Source organism: Sapajus apella, unplaced genomic scaffold, assembly GCF_009761245.1.
Source record: "Sapajus apella isolate SASKATOON/1434 unplaced genomic scaffold, GSC_monkey_1.0 scaffold99, whole genome shotgun sequence".
Lineage (NCBI taxonomy): Eukaryota > Metazoa > Chordata > Mammalia > Primates > Cebidae > Sapajus > Sapajus apella.
In genome coordinates, this window is record NW_022437039.1 from 5,934,539 (window position 1) to 5,955,431 (window position 20,893).

Genomic DNA, 20,893 nt, shown 5'->3' on the forward strand with positions numbered 1-20,893 from the left:
AGAGAAGGGAAGGCGGAGGGGAAGGGAGAAGGGAAGGCGGAGGGGAAGGGAGAAGGGAATGCGGAGGGGAAGGGAGAAGGGAAGGCAGAGGGGAAGGGAGAAGGGAAGGCAGAGAAGAGAAGGGAAAGCGGGGGGGAAGGGAGAAGGGAAAGCGGAGGGGAAGGGAGAAGGGAAGGCGGAGGGGAAGGGAGAAGGGAAGGCGGAAGGGAAAGTAGAGAAGAGAAGTGAAGGCAAAAGGAATGGGAAGGGAAAGCAGAAGGGAAGGCTGAAGGGAAGGGAAGGCAGAAGGGAAAGGAAGGGGAAGGTGGAAGGAAAGGAGGAAGGGAAGGGGGAGGGGGAGGGGCAGGGGAAGGAGAAGGGAGAGTCAGGCACAAAGTGGATTGAAAAGATATCCAGCCTTGGACTCTCCCTGGCAACTCAAGCCTCATCTGTTTCCAAGTCCATAGCAGGGAAGAATGGTTTGCAGTTGGAGCAGTGGGAATGAGTGTCAGAAGGTGGGGAGGTCTGAGAACCCCCTTTCTTGGTCTCCAGAGCAGTGATTGGCCAGGGCCACTCTATGGGGGGCATTGTGCTCTACTGGGAAGGTTTCGTTCTGGCCAGTGTGTCCCAAGGGTGATTTTGGGTGGTGCAGAGATGGACATTTTTCCTTTTTTGAGATGTAGTCTTGCCACCACCCAGGCTGGAGTAGAGTGGCGCCATCTCAGCTCACTGCACCCGCTGCCTCTCGGGTTCAAGCAATTTTCTCAAGTAGCTGGGACCACAGGCTAATGCCAGCATTGCCAGCTAATTCTTTATTTTTGATAGAGACCAGGTTTCACCGTGATGCCCGGCTGGTCTCAAACTCCTGAGCTCAAGCCATCCACCTGCCTCAGCCTCTCAAAATGCTGGGATTACAGGCGTAAGCCACTGTGCCCAACCTAGCAAACATCCATCAAATGTCTGTAACAGCGGCCGAGCACAGCGGCTCACACATCTACTCCCAGCACTGTGGAAGGCAGAGGCAAGATGGGCTGAGTCCAGGAATTCAAGACCAGCTTGGACAATATATCAAGATGCTATCTACAAAAAATTTAACTATGACCCAGGCATGGTAGCATATGCCTGTAGTCCCAGCTACTCAAGAGGCTGAAGGAGGACCACTGGAGCCCATGAGGTAAAGGCTGCAGGGTGACAAATCAAGACCTTGCCTCAAAACATAAAAAGCATCTCTATAGCAGGAGTGAACCAGGTACCGTGGACAGTCTGCACCCCAAGGCCAGTCCCCTCTTGTCACAGGTGTGCAGTGGGAATGAGGTGTAAGTCACACAACATCCTAAAAGCTTCAACAGGGCACTGGACAGCCGCTGACCAGGTCGGTGGCATTTTCTGTTGCCAGGAAGCTGCATTCTCCTTCCTGCTAAGCTTTCTTGTGCTGGAGAATGATGATTAAAGAAAAACAGATGATCCCAGTTTCTTATTCATCACCCCCTAAAAAAAGACTGCTAAGTGTGTCAGGCTTGCCTGAGGGAGACATCCTTACCTGACGACTTAAAGGAAAAGCGCCTTAGTGAGCCACCCTCCACACAGAAACATGCACACTTTGCACAAAACACTTTATTGAGAGAAAGATGGCCAGTGGGAGGAAAGATGAGGGTTCAGGAATCCTAGATTCTAGTTCTTGGTCTGGCAGCAACACCCTCCATCCCTCCCGGAGCCTCCAGGATCTTCACCTTCTCTAATCTGGTGTCGCATCCCTTCCGGTTCTGACATCCTGCAGTCTAGAATACCTATTATTTAAAGAGCTGTGGCCATACAGGAAGAACAGAGCAAGAGCCACTGGCAAAGGATTCTGCCAAGAGAGAATCCAAAGGTCACCCCTGAATAGCAGAACACAATCCCCCAGCTCACTGCTGGCCAGAGTCTGCCAAAGCGCCAGCACACAGGTAACAGGTAATAGCGCTGCCACCACCAGCGCCGCCATGGCCACTGTGCCAAGGTGAGGATGGAGCGGGAGAGAGGTCTGGGGGAGTCAAGGAGCCCCCACGGGTCTTGGCTTTGGAAGTGTGGCTATACCAGCAGACGGGCCCTCAGGAAGCCACCAGGGAACAATTCACGGCTGGAGAGAAAAAGGCCACCTTTGACCCAGCAGAAGGCAGAGGCAGGAGAGGAGAGTGAGAACCTACAAGGGGTACTGCGGGCGAAGAAAACACTGCCCAGGACCTCACTGCGGTAGGAACTGGCTGTTTATCACACTCTCACAACCAACACGTGGATTTGCCTGTTTTAAAACAACTTTCCACCCCTTTCAAAGGCAGCAGTTCCTAGGCTGAAAGGACAAACCACTGCAGAGCTGGTAAGTACTGAAGCCGTTCCTGCTTCCAGCATCAAACCATCCCCCCTCTTTTCTGACAGTTACTGTCTGCCCGAAAGCCATTTTTTACAAAAGGTTTCCTTCCATGTGCTGACAAGTGGATTCTTGATGACATACAGGCCATTTATTTCAAAATGTAATGCCTAGCTATTTCTACTTTCAGATCATGACTAAAGCCAAACCAAAACCACAGCAAAGAAAATCTAAGGATTTGTGTACCAGAAATACCTACAAAGAAGTTTGCAGGCCAGGTGCGGTGGCTCACGTCTGAAATCCCAGCACTTCGGGAGGCCGAGACGGGCGGATCACCTCAGCAGGAGTTGGAGACCAGCCTGGCCAACATGGTGAAACCCCATCTCCGGTAAGAACAGAAACAATAACCGGGCTTGGTGACACACACCTGTAATCCCAGCTACTTGGGAGGCTGAGGCAGAAGAATCACTGGAACCCAGGAAGCAGAGGTTACAGTGAGCCGAGATCGCACCACTGCACTCTAGCCTGGGTGACAGAGTGAGACTCTGTCCCCCCAAAAAAAAAAGTTAGCAATGTCGGCAGCAAGGTGCAAACAGAGCCGGCTCTGGCTAAAAGCTTTAGTTATGAAAAAATAAGAAAAAAAATCCCTAAGCATTTTTTAACACTAGTTTTAAAGAACCGCCCCCCCCCCCCATCAACTTCTCAGCTTTGCCAGACTGTCTGGAGGTAGGCTACTAGTCCTTTTTTGTTTGTTTCAGGAGAAGGTGGTTTTTTTTTTTGTTTTTTTTTTTTTTTTTTGAGACGGAGTTTCGCTCTTGTTACCCAGGCTGGAGTGCAATGGCGCGATCTCGGCTTACCGCAACCTCCGCCTCCTGGGCTCAGGCAATTCTCCTGCCTCAACCTCCTGCGTAGCTAGGATTACAGGCATGTGCCACCATGCCCAGCTAATTTTTTGTAGTTTTAGTAGAGACGGGGTTTCACCATGTTGACAAGGATGGTCTCGATCTCTTGACCTCGTGATCCACCCGCCTCGGCCTCCCAAAGTGCTGGGATTACAGGCTTGAGCCACCGCGCCCGGCCAGGAGAAAGTTTTTAAAGAGCCTTCCCACCACCCCCACCCTGCCACAGTAATGACAGGGGCTGTGAAATGGCTGTTAAGTGATGGTCACGTGACCAGAAGGCAGATTAAAAGGTCAGGCACTGTTAGGGGTTCAGCTTCCCTGTACCAGCCTGCTGTGCCCAGGGGTGGGAGTGCTTAGGGAAACTGTCTTCCCCAGACAGCCAGCTATGTAAGGCAACTCCCACTGCAAAGGCACCTAAAGGCAAGATCTGTCCAATCCAAAGTTCCCCCTATTTTCCAACCTGCTTAAAGACAGCTCCCCTAGTACCAACCAAGCCAAGAATTGGACTGCTTTGCCCAGTCCAAGGAGAGGTGCAAGGGGCACTTGCGTGGAAATTCGCCTTGGGGAAGTCACATGGGGTCCATGTCAGCTGCTAGTGGGCCAAATATGGGGATTTGGAGCCTGCAGCTCCGGGAGGAAGAGGGATGCTTTGGGTTGAGCCCACGTGTCTAAGCAGCTGGAGGAACACCCTCAATCCACTCCCTGGGCTGGGATTGGAACCTCCATGCAGCCACCAGTGGGGGCACCTCTACTTTTTAAATGCTTTTAATTCTCTTCAGGTGGTGAGAGGTTGTTGCAATGGTCAGAGACTGTGCTGGTGGCCGGGAACACCTCATGCCTGACCCACACACCCCTTCCTCCAGGAGATATTTGAAAGGGCCCATGCCCCCGCAAAGCCCCATCTCGTGTGGAAGAATGTCATCTCCAGAGTCTGCCGCCTGCTCCCCACAAAGTCTCCCACAGGCACAGAAGGGGTGCTTCCAGCGTCTCCTAGGAGCTGACGACATGTCCGGACCAAGTCTCGTGCTTGGTGCCCGGTGCCAGGTGGGTGATGACGACCTCCACAGCCTGCAGCTTCTCATTCTTGGGTGGGATGGAGCACATCTTATAGGTGACCTCGTCGCCTTCCACTGGGACATACTCCCCTTCCACGCTACCGGGGCACAACAAAAGCAGTCAGTGCTCACACTGGGAAAAGGCTCACAGACTACACACCCAAGACACTAGCACCCTTCTGGTCATAGGGCCACCAAAGCGGGCACCATCTGGCCACTGGAAAACCCTTTGCAAAGAACTGCCCTCCACGACAGGGAGCTGCCAGACTGTCCCCAGCCTCTGTCCTAGCCAAGGAGGCCATGGGACTTTGGATACTGGCACTGAAAGGGCTCAGCCACCTTTGGGAGGGAGCCTGGACTTATGGATGGAGAGTAGAGACAGCTGGTCCAAGCCAGAGGGAAATGAGGCCATGGCGGTGAGGCTTTTATTTTTGAGACAGTCTTGCTCTGTGACCCAGGCTGGAGTGCAGTGGTGTGATCTCAGCTCACTGCAACCTCCACCTCCCAGGTTCAAGGGATTCTCCTGCCTCAGCCTCTCGAGTAACTGGGATTACAGGAGCTCACCACCATGCCTGGCTAATTTTTGTATTTTTACTAGAGACAGGGTTTCACCATGTTGGCCAGGCTGGTCTCAAACTCCTGACCTCAAGTGATCTGCCTACCATGGCCTCCTAAAGTGCTGGAATTGCAAGCGTGAGCCACGACACCTGGCCTCCCAGTGAGCCTTCAAGAAGGTCCCCTGGGTGCTTGAAGCTAGTTCCTGAAGGGGCCTCTCTCCCTTCGACCACCCCCAGGAAGGTTCTCTTACTTTCTAGGGGACACGAGTCACCATCTCACATGAGATTGGCATCTTGATGTCCCCTTGATAAGAATCATAGTGTGGAAGGAAAACCCCATTCAGACTGAAAATGCCAGGGCCAGCCAGCTCCCCCAGTAACTGGTTTGTTTTGATTTGAGAATCATATGGCAAAAAGAGTTTCCCTCTGATTTGGTCACCAAGGAGCTCAGAAATAAATCCGTAACGCACTTTGAGCAGCAGAACCCAGACATCACAGTATTTCCATCCCTCTTATTTACTCCGACCTCTATGTTTTCCTTACTGATTCAAAATCCTTTCTGGGAAGAAGCAGTATGGAAATACATTTACACATCGATGCATGCGTTCTATGTGAAATGCATCCCCGTGGCACTTTTCTCCTGCCTGCCCGCCCATCTAATAGGTACTGGGCAATTGGCGGCTCTGCTGTGCGGAGTAGAACTCTGTCTGCCCCTGCCTGAAGTAAAAGACTTGGGGACGCTGGGTGCTGCCCAGCCCTAGGATGTGTGTGTCCCACATCAGGCTCTCCAAGGGCTTCCAGATAGGACATCATTGAGTGTGCAGCAGGAGAAAGGGGCCCACCCCACACTTCCTTCCCTGTCTACTTCCCCAAATGAGGGCAGGTAGCCGGCCTGCTCCCCAGGCCAAAAAGGGTTCTCCATTGGCCAGATACAGTGGGCACTTGAACTCACCCTAGCAGTCCTTGGTAGCACAGCTGCTACCACCCTGTCTCCCACAAGCATGGCTGGGCATCCCCAGATCCATGATGACACACACATAAAACCTTACCCAGGCACAATCGCAAGTACCGTGTCACCCACAGCCTCATGCACACCTGTTACCACCCTGTCTCCCACAAGAGGAGTCACACAGGCCTGCCATCTGTCCTCACACCCAGCACGGTCACACACCACCTCCACAGAGCCAAGGAATCACCCCCCAGCCAGGCCACCCAGACCCGCCGCCAACTCACTCAGAGATGTGCAGGAAGATGTCGGGGCCGCCGTCAGCTGGGGTAATGAAGCCATGGCCCTTGGATCGGCAGAAACATTTGCAGACTCCTTTGTAGACAGGGCCCTGTGACGCCCGCACGGTCCTGACAAAGAGAAGAGGGGAGGGGAGGGTGAGGGGTCCCAAAAGCACTCCAGGACAGCCACCAGCTCCCCTGGACACATGAAACTCATTCCAGCCCCTGCCAACAGCTGTGCCCCAGGAAGCCCTGGCCAGGGCCACCATGTACAGTCACACAGGCTGCACAACTCTGGGAGAGTTGCTATGTAATCTCAGACCTGTTACCCACCTGGAAGGAGGGAGTTGAACTAAAAGATCACTGAGCATCCCTCCAAAAGCTAATGATTAATTAATTACTTATAACAGGAGCCTCCTCCACTCACAGAGCCAAAGACCTGCATCTGCCTGGCATCGTGTGGGTCCTTTGCAGCCCTGGCACTGTGCCCATTTTGCAGCTGCAGAATTCAGTCTCACAGGGAAAGAGACTGTCATGTGTGGTTAAAGCCCAGTGATTCTGACCCCAGCAGTTGCCCACCCATTGCCACTCCCAGCTCATAACAGGTTCTTGTGGGCTGGGCAGTACCCTGAATTTAGAAGGCACCGTCCCAGTTTCTCACCAGTCCAGCCCCAGGTCTGCCTATTTGACAGCCTGGGACACCGAGTTCCAAAAATGGCCAGAGACCCATCTGAGAAAGCGTCCCCAGCCAGCTCTAGACTCACGCTGAGAAGGTCCTCGTCCGGCGAGTGGGCAGTGGGCTCGGGACCACGTTGCCCCGCAGTGGGGATGGTGAACGCTCACGGGTCCGAGGGGTGTCCAGCAGCCCAACTGAAGCCTGATGGGTGGGGGGCTGTGGTGGGGGGGGAGGCTCAGATGACATGGCTGACCTGGAAAGAGATGAAGCTCTCAGTGACTCCTGCCTTGCAAGGTAGGGGCCCAGTGCTTACCCCTGTGTCCGGGTCTGAGAGTCCAGTATCTGAGGCCCGTTCCTCTCAGCCACCTCTGCACCACTGTCACCTTGTCTGCAAGGAAGCCTGGTGGGGTCAGGCACCTCCTCTGGGCTCCTGAAGCAGCCATGAGCCCCCCTCGATCATAGCTCTTCATGAAAATGCCACATCCTCCCCCATGACCAGGATGGCATCTGTCCCCTGTGTCCCCAGGACAAGGCATGGAGCCGGGCACATAGTGACTATTCATGGAAGGGAAGGAGGCAGGCCACGATGGTGAGCAGAAAACCCAAAGCCAGGGGCCAGGCACAGTGGCTGCAATCCCAGCACTTTGGGGGACCGAGAAGGGAGGATCACTTGAAGTCAGGAGTTGGACACCGGCCTGGCCAACACGGTGAAACCTCATCTCTAATACAAATAGAAAAATTAGCTGGGCATGGTGGCAGGCACCTATAATCCCATCTACTTGGAGACTGAGGCATGAGAATCGCTTGCACTCTGGAGGCCAAGACTACAGTCAGCTGAGATTGTACTACTGCACTCCAGCCTGGACAACAGAGCAAGACTCTGTCTCGGAAAAAAACCAAAAGCCAGGGAGATTTTTTTTTTTTTTAAACAGTCTCACACTGTTGCCAGGCTGGAGTGCAGTGGCACGATCTCGGCTCACTGCAACCTCCACTTCCCAGGTTCCAGCGATTCTCTTGCCTCATCCTCCGGAGTAGCTGGGATTACAGGCACATGCCACTTTAATGCCAACCACCTAGATCCAAACTCAGCCACCCCACAGACCCTCCCTGATGCTATGAGCCAGACACCATAGGGAAGCAGGGGCGAAAACATGACCCTCAGGCAGCATCCACCTCTAGGAAATTGCAAAACACATCACAAAGAGCTCAGATGCCACATTTGGATCCCTGAAGAGCTGTCACAAGCCTGCACCCAGGACAGGGCAACCTGGTGGAGGGACCCAAATGACCCAAAGGGAAAGGGAGAATTTCCAAAGCTGCATCCTTCTCCATCAGGCCCAATGAATTTCCACGAAGCCCAGGTCGCCACCGCTGTTAATGACATCAAATTCCTTCTGTGACTCCTAGTATGCACCCAAACACGGGGTAAGACCCGACTGGAGGAAGGGCATTGCTTTGACAATTTTTCAAAAGCAGAGCACTCACTGTACACATTAACACTGAATACAAAAGTGTCGGCTCTAACTCGGGCTCAGCTTGAGGTTCAGAGAAAAGCAACTGCCCGGCAGTTGGAGGCCCTTGGGTAAGTCCTTTCCCCTCTCTCGACTCAGTTTCCACATCTAGAAAGTGGGGCAGCTGGGTGGGCATCACTTGGCACCCACACAGGGCTGGTGATGGGGGCACAAGATATATTAGGGAGGAGCCTAACTCAGGACACCACCCATGCCACACAGCCAGAAGCCAGGAGGGACAGCAGCGGCACTGGAGAGGTTTGACTCAGGTCCCACAGGGTTTTCAAATTTGGATTTGAAGTATGGGGCAGGAGCAGTGGCTCAGTAATCCCAGCACTTGGGGAGGCTGAGGCCAGAAGTTCGAAACCAGCCTGGCCAACATGGCAAAAACCCAGCTCTACTAAAAATAAAAATTACCCAGGCCTGGTGGTGCACTCCTGTAATCCCAGCTACTCTGGAGGCTACTCTAACCTTCGCTTAGAACCTTGGAAGCTACGGTTGCAGTAAGCCGAGTTCATGCCCCTGCACTCCAGCCGAGGTAACAGAAACTCCATCTCAAAAAAAAAAAAAAAAACCCCGGCTGGAGTGTAGGGACATCATCACAGTTCACTGTAGCCTCGACGTCCACGCCAATTTTTTTTTTTTAAATTTACAGAGACAGTATAGCTTTGTTGCCCAGGCTGATCTCAAACACCTAGGCTCAAGGGATCCTGCCACCTCTTCCTCCCCAAGTGCTAGGATTACAGGCATGAACCGCCACGTCCAGCCTGAACTATCTTTTAAACCTCCCAGCACTTCTCAAAAGCCAGGTTTCCAGCTACTCATGGAAAAAACTGAAGCTCTGGTAACCTTCAACCTCAATTTGGCACCCAGGTGCCCTCATTTATAGGAGTCTTCGAGCTACATCACCCAAAAAAGCCCCACCACCACCTTCAACCATAGCCACCCCAGAACCAGGCCCGATTACTTAGAGGGAAAGGGCTGCCCCCTCCCTGAAAGAACAAAGGCTCTCCCCTCATATTCCTCCACCCTCCCCTGGCGAGACTCAGTTCTATAGGGCTGGGAAGCGCATGGCTGGCTTCCCTCCTGGAGGAAGTAGCATCCTACCTCCTGTCCCTTCTCTCAGCTGCAGCCGTGGCCAGGGAGGACCCCGAGTCCAGGGAGCCCCCACCGCAAAAAGGCCCCAGCTGCTGACCTTGGAGTCAGGGCCCCCGCATGACCCACCAACACAGGTCATAGTGTCCTAGAATGTTCAATGCCCAGAGTTCCAGGAGGAGGGGAGGGCCCTGTCCAGGCCTCCCAGGACAGCAGATGGGACAGTGGCCTGGTGACTCTATGGTGAGAGGCACTGCCCTGCCTTCTTGTATCCAAAGTCACCCTCTCTCCTGCAGTCAAGCAAAGCTGAATTCCTTTTTTTTTTTTTTTTTTTTTTTTTGAGATGGAGTCTCACTCTGTCACCCAGGCTGGAGTGCAATGGTACAATCTTGGCTCACTGCAACCTCCGCCTTCCGGGTTCAGGCAGTTCTCCTGCCTCAGCCTCCCAAGTAGCTGGGGTTACAGGCAACTGCCACCATGCCCTGCTAAGAAAGCATAGCTGACTTCCAATCCTACCCCTTGCCTGCTGTGTGGTATTGGGCAAAGTTACTTAATCTCTCTGGGCCTCAGTTTCCACATCTGTAAAATGGGAATTATGATAGTCCCGACACTTGACGCCATCAAGCTTTAGTGAAAGCAAAATAATACAAAGCACTGGGCGCACCATCCACCCAGGTCCAGTGAGCAGTAATTGTCAGCCATGACTCTTATCACTGTCATCATAAAGTCACTCAACAGACACGTGCCCAATACCACGCCCTGTTTAGGGCCCTAGAGACAAAGAGCTGAACTTGAAGCCAGAAAACAAACAGATAAATAAACATAAACCAGATCATTACAGATCCCAAAAGGGCCATAAAGAAATGGGACGGGGGAGAAGGGTGGGAGTACACACGCTAATCAAGGTGGCGGCAGGACTTTGAACAGCAAGAAAGGCGCAACCATTTGAAAAACGGAGGGATGCTGTTCCAGGTATGAGGGAACAGCCTGTGCAAAGGCCCTGACATTGCCAAGGGCCTGGGTGGGATTGAGGCCAGCAGGGAAACCACGTGGTGGGTGGGGGACTAGAACAGGAGACAGGAGGCAGGAGAGGTGGTGGAAAAGGCAGAGCCCACTCAGGAATCAAGGTGCATCATCATCATCATCATCATTGTCACCGTTACCATCATCCTCTTACTGTCTTCCATTTGTCACCCCTATTTGCCTGTCTGCACACCCCTAATTATGCTCATCTTCCCCTGTGTGAATGGCACCGATCCAAAATGGGGACCCCTTCTTTCTCCACCCCAGCCGCGCCCCATGCTTCAGAGATGCCACTGGAAGCCCATGGCCTGAAGGGATGAGGAGTCTGAGGGCAGCACAGGGTCTCTCTAAGTCCCAAGGGCCCAGCACAGACGCTGGCAGAGAGCACAGTCTCAAGACAGTCCAGGAATGGCCCCAAGGCCGGGCACGGTGGCCCAGCACTTTGGGAGGCAGAGGTGGGTGATCACAAGATCAGGTGATGGAGACCATCTCTATTAAAAATACAAAAAATTAATTAGCCAGGCATGGTGGCATGCAACTGTAGTAGCAGCTACTTGGGAGTCTAGGGCAGGAGAATCCTTTGAACCCAGGAGGCAGAAGTTGCAGTGAACCAAGATCACGCCACTGCACTCCAGCCTGGGCAACAGAGCGAGACTACGTCTCAAAAAAAAAAAAAAAAAAAAAAAAAGGCAGGATCTCACTCTGTCACCCAGGCTGGAGTGCAGTGACGAAATCATGGCTCACTGAAGCCTCTCAACCTCCTGGGCTCAGGTGATCTGCCCACCCCAGCCTCCCAGGTAGTGGGACTACAGGCACGTGCCACCCCACCAAGTTCTGTTTTTCTATTTTTTGCAGAGACAGGGTTTCGTTATGTTGCCCAGGCCAGTCAAGAGGTCCTGGGCTCAAGCGATCAGTCTACCTCGGCCTCCCAAAGAGCTGGGATTATAGACGTGAACCACGGCACCCAGCCTCCAACGCTCATTCTTAGCCAGCATTAGGAACCAAAGCCCCAGCTGGCCATGACTGCATTGGTGTGTGCTCAGCACTGTGCCCAACCCAGCAGTTGGTGGCTATATTCCTGCTGACCTGACAGTAGAAGAAACTGAGGTACAGGGAGCAGATGTGACTGGGGCGGGGCCTCCTGGGAGACCCAGGAGCTTTATCCAGCCTCTCATGGCCCATCTGGGCTGGAGAGCAGCTGGGGTGGCCAGAGCAAGCCTGGCCAAGGGCCACCTAACTCCCCAGAAGGCCCAGCAAAGAGGACTGAATGGCCTCAGTGCGGGGGAGGGCCGGGCAAAGTCCAGCTGGAAAGAAAATAGCTGGGGGTGGGTAGCCAAGCACCCAGGAGCCAGCTCTGAGGCCCTGGCCAGCCACTGTTGTGTCCCCTCCACAATACACACATACACCAACATGGGGACACACAGCAGCCCCAGCCCCGCCCACCAGCACGTCCCAGCTTCCAGCCAGCGACTGCTCTCCCAGCAACACCAGGCATGCCCTTGTAGTGTCCCCGAGAGAAGGCAGGGCCCACCCTGTGACTAGCCTTCAGCTCCCCACAGCTGGGGAAGGAAAGAGGCTGGAAACAGACCTGCCTCTCAAGCCAGCTGGAGGTTCAGGGCCAGACCAGGGATGAGCCTCGGGCCTGCAACAAACTCGGACCAACTGTCATGCCCAAGGCACATCATGACTGCCAAGCTGCGTGTACATGTGTGCTTGTGTGTGCACATGTACGTAGCTGTGTGTATGCACATGTGTGTGTATATGTGAGCTACGTGTGTATGTGCCCACACCAGCTTGTCCCTGCGTCTGAGCGCACACACGTGTCTGCATGCACAAACTTGTTGCTGTCTGTACGCACAGGCCCATGGACCAGGGGAACCTCCCTCACCTCATACACTGGGCACTGTGCTGCCATAGAGGACCTTGAACACTGCCACTTCCTAGTCAACCAACAGATGGGGGAGTGGAACAGACCATTACTACCACCACCACAGCAGTGTCCTGGGGCCAGCCTGCTTACTACAACACTTCACACAGCTCAGCGCATTCCATCCCCATTTCACTAATGGGAGGACAAGACAAGAGACACAGTCAAGTAACTTGCCCAGGGTCGCCCAGCGAATGAAAACCGTGGTGAAATACACAGTATGTCAGACAGCGGAAATGCTATGGAGAAAAAGCCTGCAGGAGAAGGGTGAGGTGCCCAGCTGGCCATGCACCCCCTTCCCCAGTCAGCCCCCAGGCTCCGATGAGTGCCCAGCCAAGGTAGGACGCCACTCCCACCCTGACTGCCCCAGGGACGGGTGTGTCAGCAGGGAGAAGGGGCCTCGGCCCAAAATAGCCTGGGAATTTTCCATAGGCTCTGCAGCTCCTCCTGGAAGGTTCTGGAGCTCAGCTGGGCACCAAGACTCTGGCTTTCCCAGCTCCTGCTCAGCCTACCCCCATATGTGGAGACTTAGGACCCAGTCATGCAACACCCCTGTTGCCCACTCCCCCGTGTCCTGCCCCCCTGGCCTGAAAGCCCACCACCCACATCAGCAGGGGTTAAGCAGCCAGGAGCTTACTGCAAGGAGGGCTTTAGCAGTGCCATCAGCCATCTGTACTCTAGTGAGAGGGAGCCCTGACAAAGAGCACTATCAGCCATTTACACTCTAGTGACAGAGAGCTCACTGAAAGAGACTCCGTTCATTTTTCTGTGAGACAATCTCACTCTGTTGCCCAGGATGGAGTGCAGTGGCACGATCTTGGCCCAATGCACCCCCCCACCTCCCAGGTTCAAGCAATTCTCCTGCCTTAGCCTTCTGAGTAGCTGGGACTACAGGCACGCCCAGCTAATTTTTGTATTTTTAGTAGAGGCGGGGTTTCACCATGTTGGCCAAGCTGGTCTGGAACTCCTGACCTCAGATGATCCACCAATTTCAGCCTCCCAAAGTGCTGGGATTACAGGCATGAACCACCACATCCAGCCAGAGACTCCATTCTTGACAGCTTCAGCCCCTTTATTGAAGACAGGATGACAGAAGGCAGGGGGTAAGAGTTCAAGTCAGACACCTCATTCTTGGCAAAGCAAGAACATCTCCAGGCCGGGCGCGGTGGCTCACGCCTGTAATCCCAGCACTTTGGGAGGCCGAGGCGGGTGGATCACGAGGTCAAGAGATCGAGACCATCCTGGTCAACATGGTGAAACCCCATCTCTACTAAAACTACAAAAAATTAGCTGGGCATGGTGGCACGTGCCTGTAATCCCAGCTACTCAGGAGGCTGAGGCAGGAGAATTGCCTGAACCCAGGAGGCAGAGGTTGCGGTGAGCCGAGATCGCGCCATTGCACTCCAGCCTGGGTAACAGGAGTGAAACTCCGTCTCAAAAAAAAAAAAAGAACATCTCCAAGCTTGCTCTGCAAAAGGAGGGTGTCTTGAGCCTTCCATGGGATGCTGACTGGGGAACGCCAGGGCCGGGCATCGTGTTGAGACAGCTTCCAGCCCAGGGCAAGACCACTGCTGGCAGGCGTGGGGGATGGATACTGGCCAGCACTATGGGGATGGGGCAAGCTGTGCTTTCATACACCCTACAGCCACTGTCCACAGATTCAGCATCACACCCTGTTGGGGGTTTACAAACATCAACTACATGCATCTAAACATCAACCCAACAGGGCAGGCACTTTTAGATCCCCGTTTTCCAGATGAGGAAACGAAGGCACAGAAGTCTAAGGCAGTGCTTCTAGTTCTACTTTAGTGTGGTCAGGAATCTCTGGGAACCTTGTTCAAAGGCAGACTGCAATTCAGTAGCTGTGGGGTGGGGCCTAAGAGTCTTCATTTCTTTTTCTTTTTTTTTTTTTTTTTTTGTTGACATGGAGTCTCACTCTGTAAACCAGGCTGGAGTGCAGTGGTACAATCTTGGCTCACTGCAACCTCTGCCTCAAAGGTTCAAGTGATTTCCCTACCTCAGCCTCCCCGGTAGCTGGGACTACAGGCATATGCCACCACGCCCAGCTAGTTCTTTGTATTTTTAGTAGAGATGGAGTTTCCCGGTGTGAACTAGGATGGTCTCAATCTCCTGACCTCGTGATCCACCCACCTTGGCCTCCCAAAGTGCTGGGATGACAGGCGTGAGCCACCACGACTGGCCCTTTTTTCTTTCTTTTTTTTTTGGGGGGGGTGGGTGGGAGGGACAGGTTCTTGCCTTGTCACCCAAGCTGGAGTTCAGTGGTGGTGCAATCATGGCTCACTATATCTCAATCTCCTGGGCTCAAGGGATCCTCTCAACAGCCTCCCAAGTAGCTGGGACTACAGGCGTGTACTACCATACCCAGTTAATTTTTTTATTTTTTGTAGAGACAAGGTCTCACTATATTGTCCAGGCTGGTCTCGACCTCTCAGGCTCAAGCAATCCTCCCACTTCAGCCTCTGAAAGTGCTGGGATTACAGGCTCAAGATTCTACACTTCTAAGGAGCTCCCAGCAAGGCAGCTGTCCCCGGCCCAGGGAACACAGCAGTAGGCCGGCTGTACTAGCCCATCTCACAGCCCAAGGCTTATGAGTGCAAGAAGCGGAAGGGAAATTGGACAGGGGCCGGGATGAGGCGCTACAAGAGTAACGAAGTTACCTTAGTGCACCTGGGTTCCTCCTCTGTAAACAGACACAGACACTGAGCTGACCCATCCCTGTCCCCAGCGCAGCTGAGCCCTAGCCTGGCAGAACTGCGGGCACGTGGGTCGAGAGGAGGAGCGTGTCAACTGAGCCCAAATAGAAGGGTCCCTAGTAGCGACAGAGACCGAGAACGAGCCAGAGATTGACGCAGCAGCTTCGAGCTGGCCTAGCCACATTCCCCTCTATTGTTCCTGGGAGAGCCGGGGTCTGGCAATCGAGGAGTGGAGAGAGAGATGGGGGAGGGACAGGAAGGGGTGGACGTTGGAGAGTTCAGGCGGAGGGATGGAGGCAAAAGGGAGGGGGCCGCGAGGCCGGTGCCAGCCCTCCGCTGGCCAAGGACCCAAGGCCAGCAGCACCAGCCACAGGGAAGTGCAAACAGGCGGGCGGGGAGGGTGCGGCCCCACGCCCACGTCCACCCAGAGCCCCCTCCCAGGCCCAGGCCAGCTGGGAATAGCTCTTCCGTCCTCCTCCTCAGGAGCTTCCCAGTGCTGGGAAGGGGCCGGAAATCCGCGGAGTACACCGAGAACCCAAAGGAATGTCTAAGATTGCCGCTGCCTCTGCTCTCATTAGCACCCCTGGAAGGCCTCCACCGGTCGGGCGACCCCGCCCAGCAGAGAAACAGTCACCCCACCGCCACCACCCACCTGGGACGCTGCTCCCGCCCCAGCTCTCAGCCTGGACTGCTCCTCCCGGGGGAAGCCCAAGCCCTCCTTCTCACCAGCAACCCCACTCTACACTCTTTCCCCATTCAATCTTTCCATCCTTCCCTACATTCTCGGGGGTGGGGGGGTGGGGGGGGGCTTTGGCTCACACCTGAGATTCAGCCCTAACTGCTCCCCACTCCCTCTGTGACCCCTGCCAAGCAACTGCACCGTCCCACGTCTGAGTTTCCTCTTCTGTCAAAGGGGACAGCAACGGTGCTGTGTCGCGGAAGTTGTGCAGATGGTGCCACGACAATGCCAGGCGCACGGCGGGCTCAGTCAACAATAGTTGTGCGGCTGACGGTGGGACTGTCAGGCCTGGGCCATCTGAAATCCCCTTCCCTCCCACTCCTGTCCCTGCTGATGGAACGGAAACCAAATGCGCTGGCTTTGACACTCCGAGGAACAAAGACCGTTCCCCCACCTAGGGGACCCGCCGTCAACCACCCTCAACCCCACCCCAGGGCCCCACGCAGGGCCTAGCTCAGCTCATTTGAATTCCAAAGCATCTACTCTGAGCCGGGATCTGCGACTCTTTCTTGCCCTGGAGGGACCAGTAACGAGAACCCACGGTCATCACCGATGCCACCCAGGGAGTGCGGAGGGCTGTGGGGTATCCAAGGAGGACTCCAAGCCCAGAGGAGCGCCAAAGGCCCGGAGAGAGGGAGTACAGAGGCAGAGAGCGGCTGGACAAGGAAATGGCTGAAGATAACAGGGAGCCCTGCTGAGAAGTCGGGACTTAGACGACAATGGCACTTCAGTGGACGATTTTCAGCGGCGGCGGGGGAGGTGGAGGGTTGATCTGAGCGGATTGGTTTTACAAGTTCGCTCTGGCTTCAGCATGGGGAGCAAACGAGAGGGGCAAGACTGGGCACAGAGAGACTGAGAAATATTAAAAAGCAAATCAAAAAAGCATAGTGGCGCAGGACGCGAGGGCTCACGCCTGTAATCCCAGCTCAACATTTTGGCAGGCCGAGGCGGGCGGATCACGAGGTCAAGAAATCGAGACCATCCTGGCCAACAGGGTGAAACCCCGTCTCTACAAAAAATACAAAAATTAGCCGGGCGTGGTGGAGCGCGCCTGTAATCCCAGCTACTCGGGAGGCTGAGGCAAAATTGCTTGAACCCAGGAGGCGGAGGCTGCAGTAAGCTGAGATCACTCCACTGCACTACAGCCTGGCGACAGAGCGAGACTACGTCTCAAAAAAAAAAAAAAAAAAAATAGCTTACGTGTCTAGCCGCCTCCTTTTATTCTTACACACCCCCTTACGTCACGAAAAGTCAGAGCCCCAGTATGCAGATTGGGAAACTGAGGCTCCAAGACGCCTCCTATTTTGCAGTGCGATTTCCCTACCTACGAGACCTGAGGCCCTGCCTGGAGCGGGACGTCTCCGCCTCCCCAGCACACACATCCACTCCAACCCCAGAAAACCGTAGGGCCGGAGCCTTCCTTTTTAAAAATCAAAAAAGAACGTTACATTTCCGGCCTGCAAACCTGGGCCGCCAGCGCAGTCGGCGGAAAGGGGGCATGTGGGCGCGGGTGAAGTTTCTCTCCAGCGCCGAGGCCCACCCACCCAGGCGCAAACACCCGGAGCAAGCGCGCCCGGCGGCTCCTCCTCCCGCGGAAGCGGCTAATCGCGCGGCGCCAGGACGGCTCCCCACCTCCCCCGCCGGGCCTGGCCGCCGTCCCAACCTCGAGCCACAGCTGGCGCGGCCAGGCCTGGCGGGACTGGCTCCGCTTCCCGCGTGCCGCGCCCCCCGCGCCTCACCCACTGCCCCTCGAGACCCCCGTCCACGGCTCCTGCCTGCTGGCAAGAGCGGCGGGGAGGGCGGGGAGAACTCCCCCAGCTAACAGAGAACAGGTGGCCTGGCGGGAAGCGCTACCCGACGTCCGCCGCGAATCCCTCCAAGGGCTGCCACACCCACCCCTTGCCCTAAGGAGGAGCAACCCGCGTTCCCCAAACAAGCCCAGAGAAGCCCAGCCCGGAGACCCCCGCCCGCTGCGGAGCTAAACGACCCTGCAGACTGCGGGACGATGGGGGAGGCAGCGGCAGAGAAGGCCGAGGCTCCAGCCTTGCGGCTCCTCCAGCCGGGGGCGCCCACCACGCCCCTCCTGGAGTCCCCGAGAAGAGCTCCCTACCTTGAGGTCCGCTCTGCTCCGCCGGCCGCTTCGCTCTGACTGAGAGCACGGAGCTGGGGAAGGGGCGTGGCCCGCTGGCCCGGGTGGGGCACCGAGGCCCCGCCCCCAGGAGCTCCCGACCAATGGAGCTACAGGAGGGAACCCAGGAAAGTAGGGGCGGGGCGGGCGGGAGTGGAGCGGACAGGACCTTTGTGTCCGCGCCGGCGACTGGCGGGATCGCAGGGCGCAGATCGCGGGCTGTGCGGGGTTGGGCTGCACCCACCTGCAGAAAACGCCCCTGAAAGCTGGTGGAATTGGGTCCCTACGCCCGTGCACTTCGTTCCAGTCACCACGCGAGCCAGGTGCAACCCCCACCTGCCTTTGGCTTCGGAAGCCTGATAAGCCCGGGGTGCGTCACTTTTAGCATAACGGAGATGAAGGAATGAAAAGAAAGAAGAAAACAAGCAAACAACAGGAGGAAAAAGGAAAGAAAACATGCGCGCGCGCGCGCACACACACACACACACACACACACACAAACACACCAGGAAAACGAGTTTTTTCCCGTTTGGGATGTTGGGTTTTTTCTCTTTTCTTGTTTCACTTCCAGCCTTCCTTGAGTCCTCTGTTTTTTGGGGTAAATGATGTTACTTCTGTTTTACAGGAGAGGAAACTGAGGCACAGAGAGGCGACAGCCAGTTTCCATATCAAAAAAATAAAAAAATAAAAATAAATAATTCACTTGGGCTGGGCGTGGTGGCTCACGCCTGGAATCCCAGCACTTTGGGAAGCTGAGGCAGGAGGATCTCTTAAGCCCAGGAATTCAACAGCAGCCTGGACAACAGAGTAGGACCCCTTCTCGACAAAAATATATATATTTTTAATTAGCCAGGAGTAGTAGCACCCACCTGTAGTCCCAGCTCCTGAGGAGGCTGAGGTGGGAGGATCCCTTGAGCCCGGGAGATCGAGGCTGCAGTGATCTGTGATTGTGCACTGCACTCCGGCCTGGGCAACAGAGTAAAGTTTATAGCAGTATTGCTCATAATAGCCAAAAGGTAGAAACAGCTCAGATGTCCATTAAGTGATGAAAGGGTAAACAAAATGTTGTGTGTCTATCTACACAGTAGACAAATATTTGGTGGTCAACAGGAGTGAAATCTTGATGCGTACCACAACACAGAGGAACCTTAACAACATGCTAAAAAGTCAGAAACAAAAGGCCACACATTGTGGACTCCGTCTGTATAAAATGTTCCAAATAGGGCCTGGCACTGTGGCTCACACCTGTAATCCCAGTACTTTAGGAGGCCGAGATGGGTGGATCACCTGAGTTCAGGAGTTTAAGACCAGTCTGGCTAACATAGTGAAATTCCAGCTCTACTAAAAATACAGAAAATTAGCCGGGCATGGTGGTGAGCACCTACAATCCCAGCTATTTGAAAGGCTGAGGCAGGAGAATCGCTTGAACCCGAGAGGCGGAGGTTGCAGTGAGCCAAGATTGCTCCAATGCACTCCAGCTTGAGCAACAAGAGGGAAACTTGGTCTCAAAGAAAAAAAAAATGTCTTGAATAGGCAAATCCCTAGAGACAGGAAGTAGGTTAGGGGTTGCTAGAGGCTGGGGGTAGTGGAGGGGGATAGATGGTTGATACTTAAAAGGTACAGGGGTTTTTCTTGAAAAGATGAAAATGTGCTGCAATTGATGGTGGTAATAGTTTAACAAGTCTGAGTATGCTAAAAATCATTGAATTGTGTGCTTTCAGTGGGTGAATTGTATGTTGTGTGAATTATGACTCAGTTAAGCTGTTTATTAAAAAGTCAAGGCTATGCAGGGCGTGGCAGCTCATGCCTGTAATCCGAGCACTTTGGGAGCCCAAGTCAGGCAGATCATAAGGTCAGGATTTCAAGACCAGCTTGGCCAACATAGTGAAACCCTGTCTCTACTAAAAATACAAAAATTAGCAGAGCATGATGGCATGTGCCTGTAGTCCCAGCTAGTTGGGAGGCTGAGGCAGGAGAATTGCTTGAACTCAGGAGGTGGAAGTTGCAGTGAGCCAAGATTGCGCCACTGCACTCCAGCTTGGGCAACAGAGCAAGACTTCGTCTCAAAAAAAAAAAAAAAAAGTCAATGCCAGGCACAGTGGCTCACATCTGTAATCCCAGTACTTTGGGAGGCCAAGGTAGGTGGATCACTTGAGCTCAAGAGTTCAAGACCTGCTTGGCCAACATGGTAAAACCCCCATCTCTACTAAAAACACAAAAAGTAGCCCATCGTGGTGATGGGCGCCTGTAATCCCAGCTATTTGGAAGGCTGAAGCAGGAGAATCGCTTGAACCCAGGAAGTGGAGGGTGCAGTGTGCCGAGATCATGCCACTGCACTCCCACCTGGGTGACAGCGAGTCCCTGTCTCAAAAAAAAAAAAAAAAAAAAGTTAAAAATAAATTTTAAAAATATTTAATTGTTGGGCTGGGCATGGTGGCTCACACCCGGCAGGAGGCAGGAGGATCTCTTAAGTTCAGGAGTTCAAGACCAGCATGGACAATAGAGTAGGACCCCTTCTCTACAAAAAAAAAAAAAAAATTTTTAATTAGCTAGGAGTAGTAGCACCCACCTGTAGTCCCAGCTCCTGGGGAGACTGAGGTGGGAGGATTCCTTGAGCCCAGGAGATCGAGGCTGCAGTGATTCGTGATTGTGCCACTGCACTCCAGCTTGGGTGACAAAGTAAGGTTTATTGCAGTATTACTCCTAATAAGCAAAAGGTAGAAACAGCTCAGATATCCATCAAGTGATGAAAGCATAAAGAAAATGTTGTGTATCTATACAGTTGACAACTGTTCAGTCATCAGCAGGAATGAAATCTTGATGCCTGCCACAACACAGAGGAACCCTGAAAACATGCTAAGAGAAGGAAGCCAGGCACAAAAGCCACATGTTGTGTGATGCCATCTGTATAAAATGTCCTGAGTAAGCAAGTCCCTAGACACAGGAAGTAGGTTGGGGGTTGCCAGGGGTAGGGGTGGGGAATAGACAGTTCATATATTGACAGGGGTTTCTTTTT

At 54.0% G+C, this 20,893-nt stretch overlaps 2 protein-coding genes across 4 annotated transcripts in view; one reads left to right on the plus strand and one right to left on the minus strand.

Moving 5' to 3' along the window:
- The window catches only part of PMM2 (phosphomannomutase 2), a 45,017-nt gene extending 37,031 nt beyond the window's left edge, over positions 1 to 7,986 (plus strand). Inside the window, exon 11 of the transcript XR_004262574.1 lies at positions 7,976 to 7,986. The gene's annotated coding sequence lies outside the window, so the exon portion shown is untranslated. The remainder of the gene's footprint in view (positions 1 to 7,975) is intronic.
- Positions 3,975 to 17,966, minus strand: CARHSP1 (calcium regulated heat stable protein 1). Of its 3 annotated transcripts, none has more exons than XM_032258082.1 (4): positions 17,860 to 17,966; positions 6,829 to 6,993; positions 6,071 to 6,193; positions 3,975 to 4,378 (listed from the first exon to the last, which is right to left on the minus strand). In XM_032258082.1, the coding sequence occupies exons 2-4, from the start codon at positions 6,984 to 6,986 to the stop codon at positions 4,216 to 4,218; spliced, it is 444 nt and encodes a 147-aa protein (XP_032113973.1). In that variant the 5' UTR covers positions 6,987 to 6,993; positions 17,860 to 17,966; the 3' UTR covers positions 3,975 to 4,215. The 3 variants fall into 3 exon arrangements, with proteins under 3 accessions (XP_032113973.1, XP_032113972.1, XP_032113971.1); XM_032258081.1 differs by lacking the exon at positions 17,860 to 17,966 and adding an exon at positions 17,198 to 17,295; XM_032258080.1 differs by lacking the exon at positions 17,860 to 17,966 and adding an exon at positions 17,091 to 17,187.
- Between the last annotated feature and the right edge of the window lie 2,927 nt (positions 17,967 to 20,893).

What these genes read in the sequence shown, in the direction of transcription:
- CARHSP1 (XM_032258080.1), bottom strand. Translation starts at nt 17,131, where the DNA reads ATGTGTGTGCTGGGGAGGCGGAGACGTCCCGCTCCAGGCAG. An exon ending in AGACGTCCCGCTCCAGGCAG is followed by an intron (nt 6,994 to 17,090) that starts GGCCTCAGGTCT and finishes ATCTCTTTCCAG; the next exon opens with GTCAGCCATGTCATCTGAGC. An exon ending in ATCTTCCTGCACATCTCTGA is followed by an intron (nt 4,379 to 6,070) that starts GTGAGTTGGCGG and finishes GTGCCCCGGTAG; the next exon opens with CGTGGAAGGGGAGTATGTCC.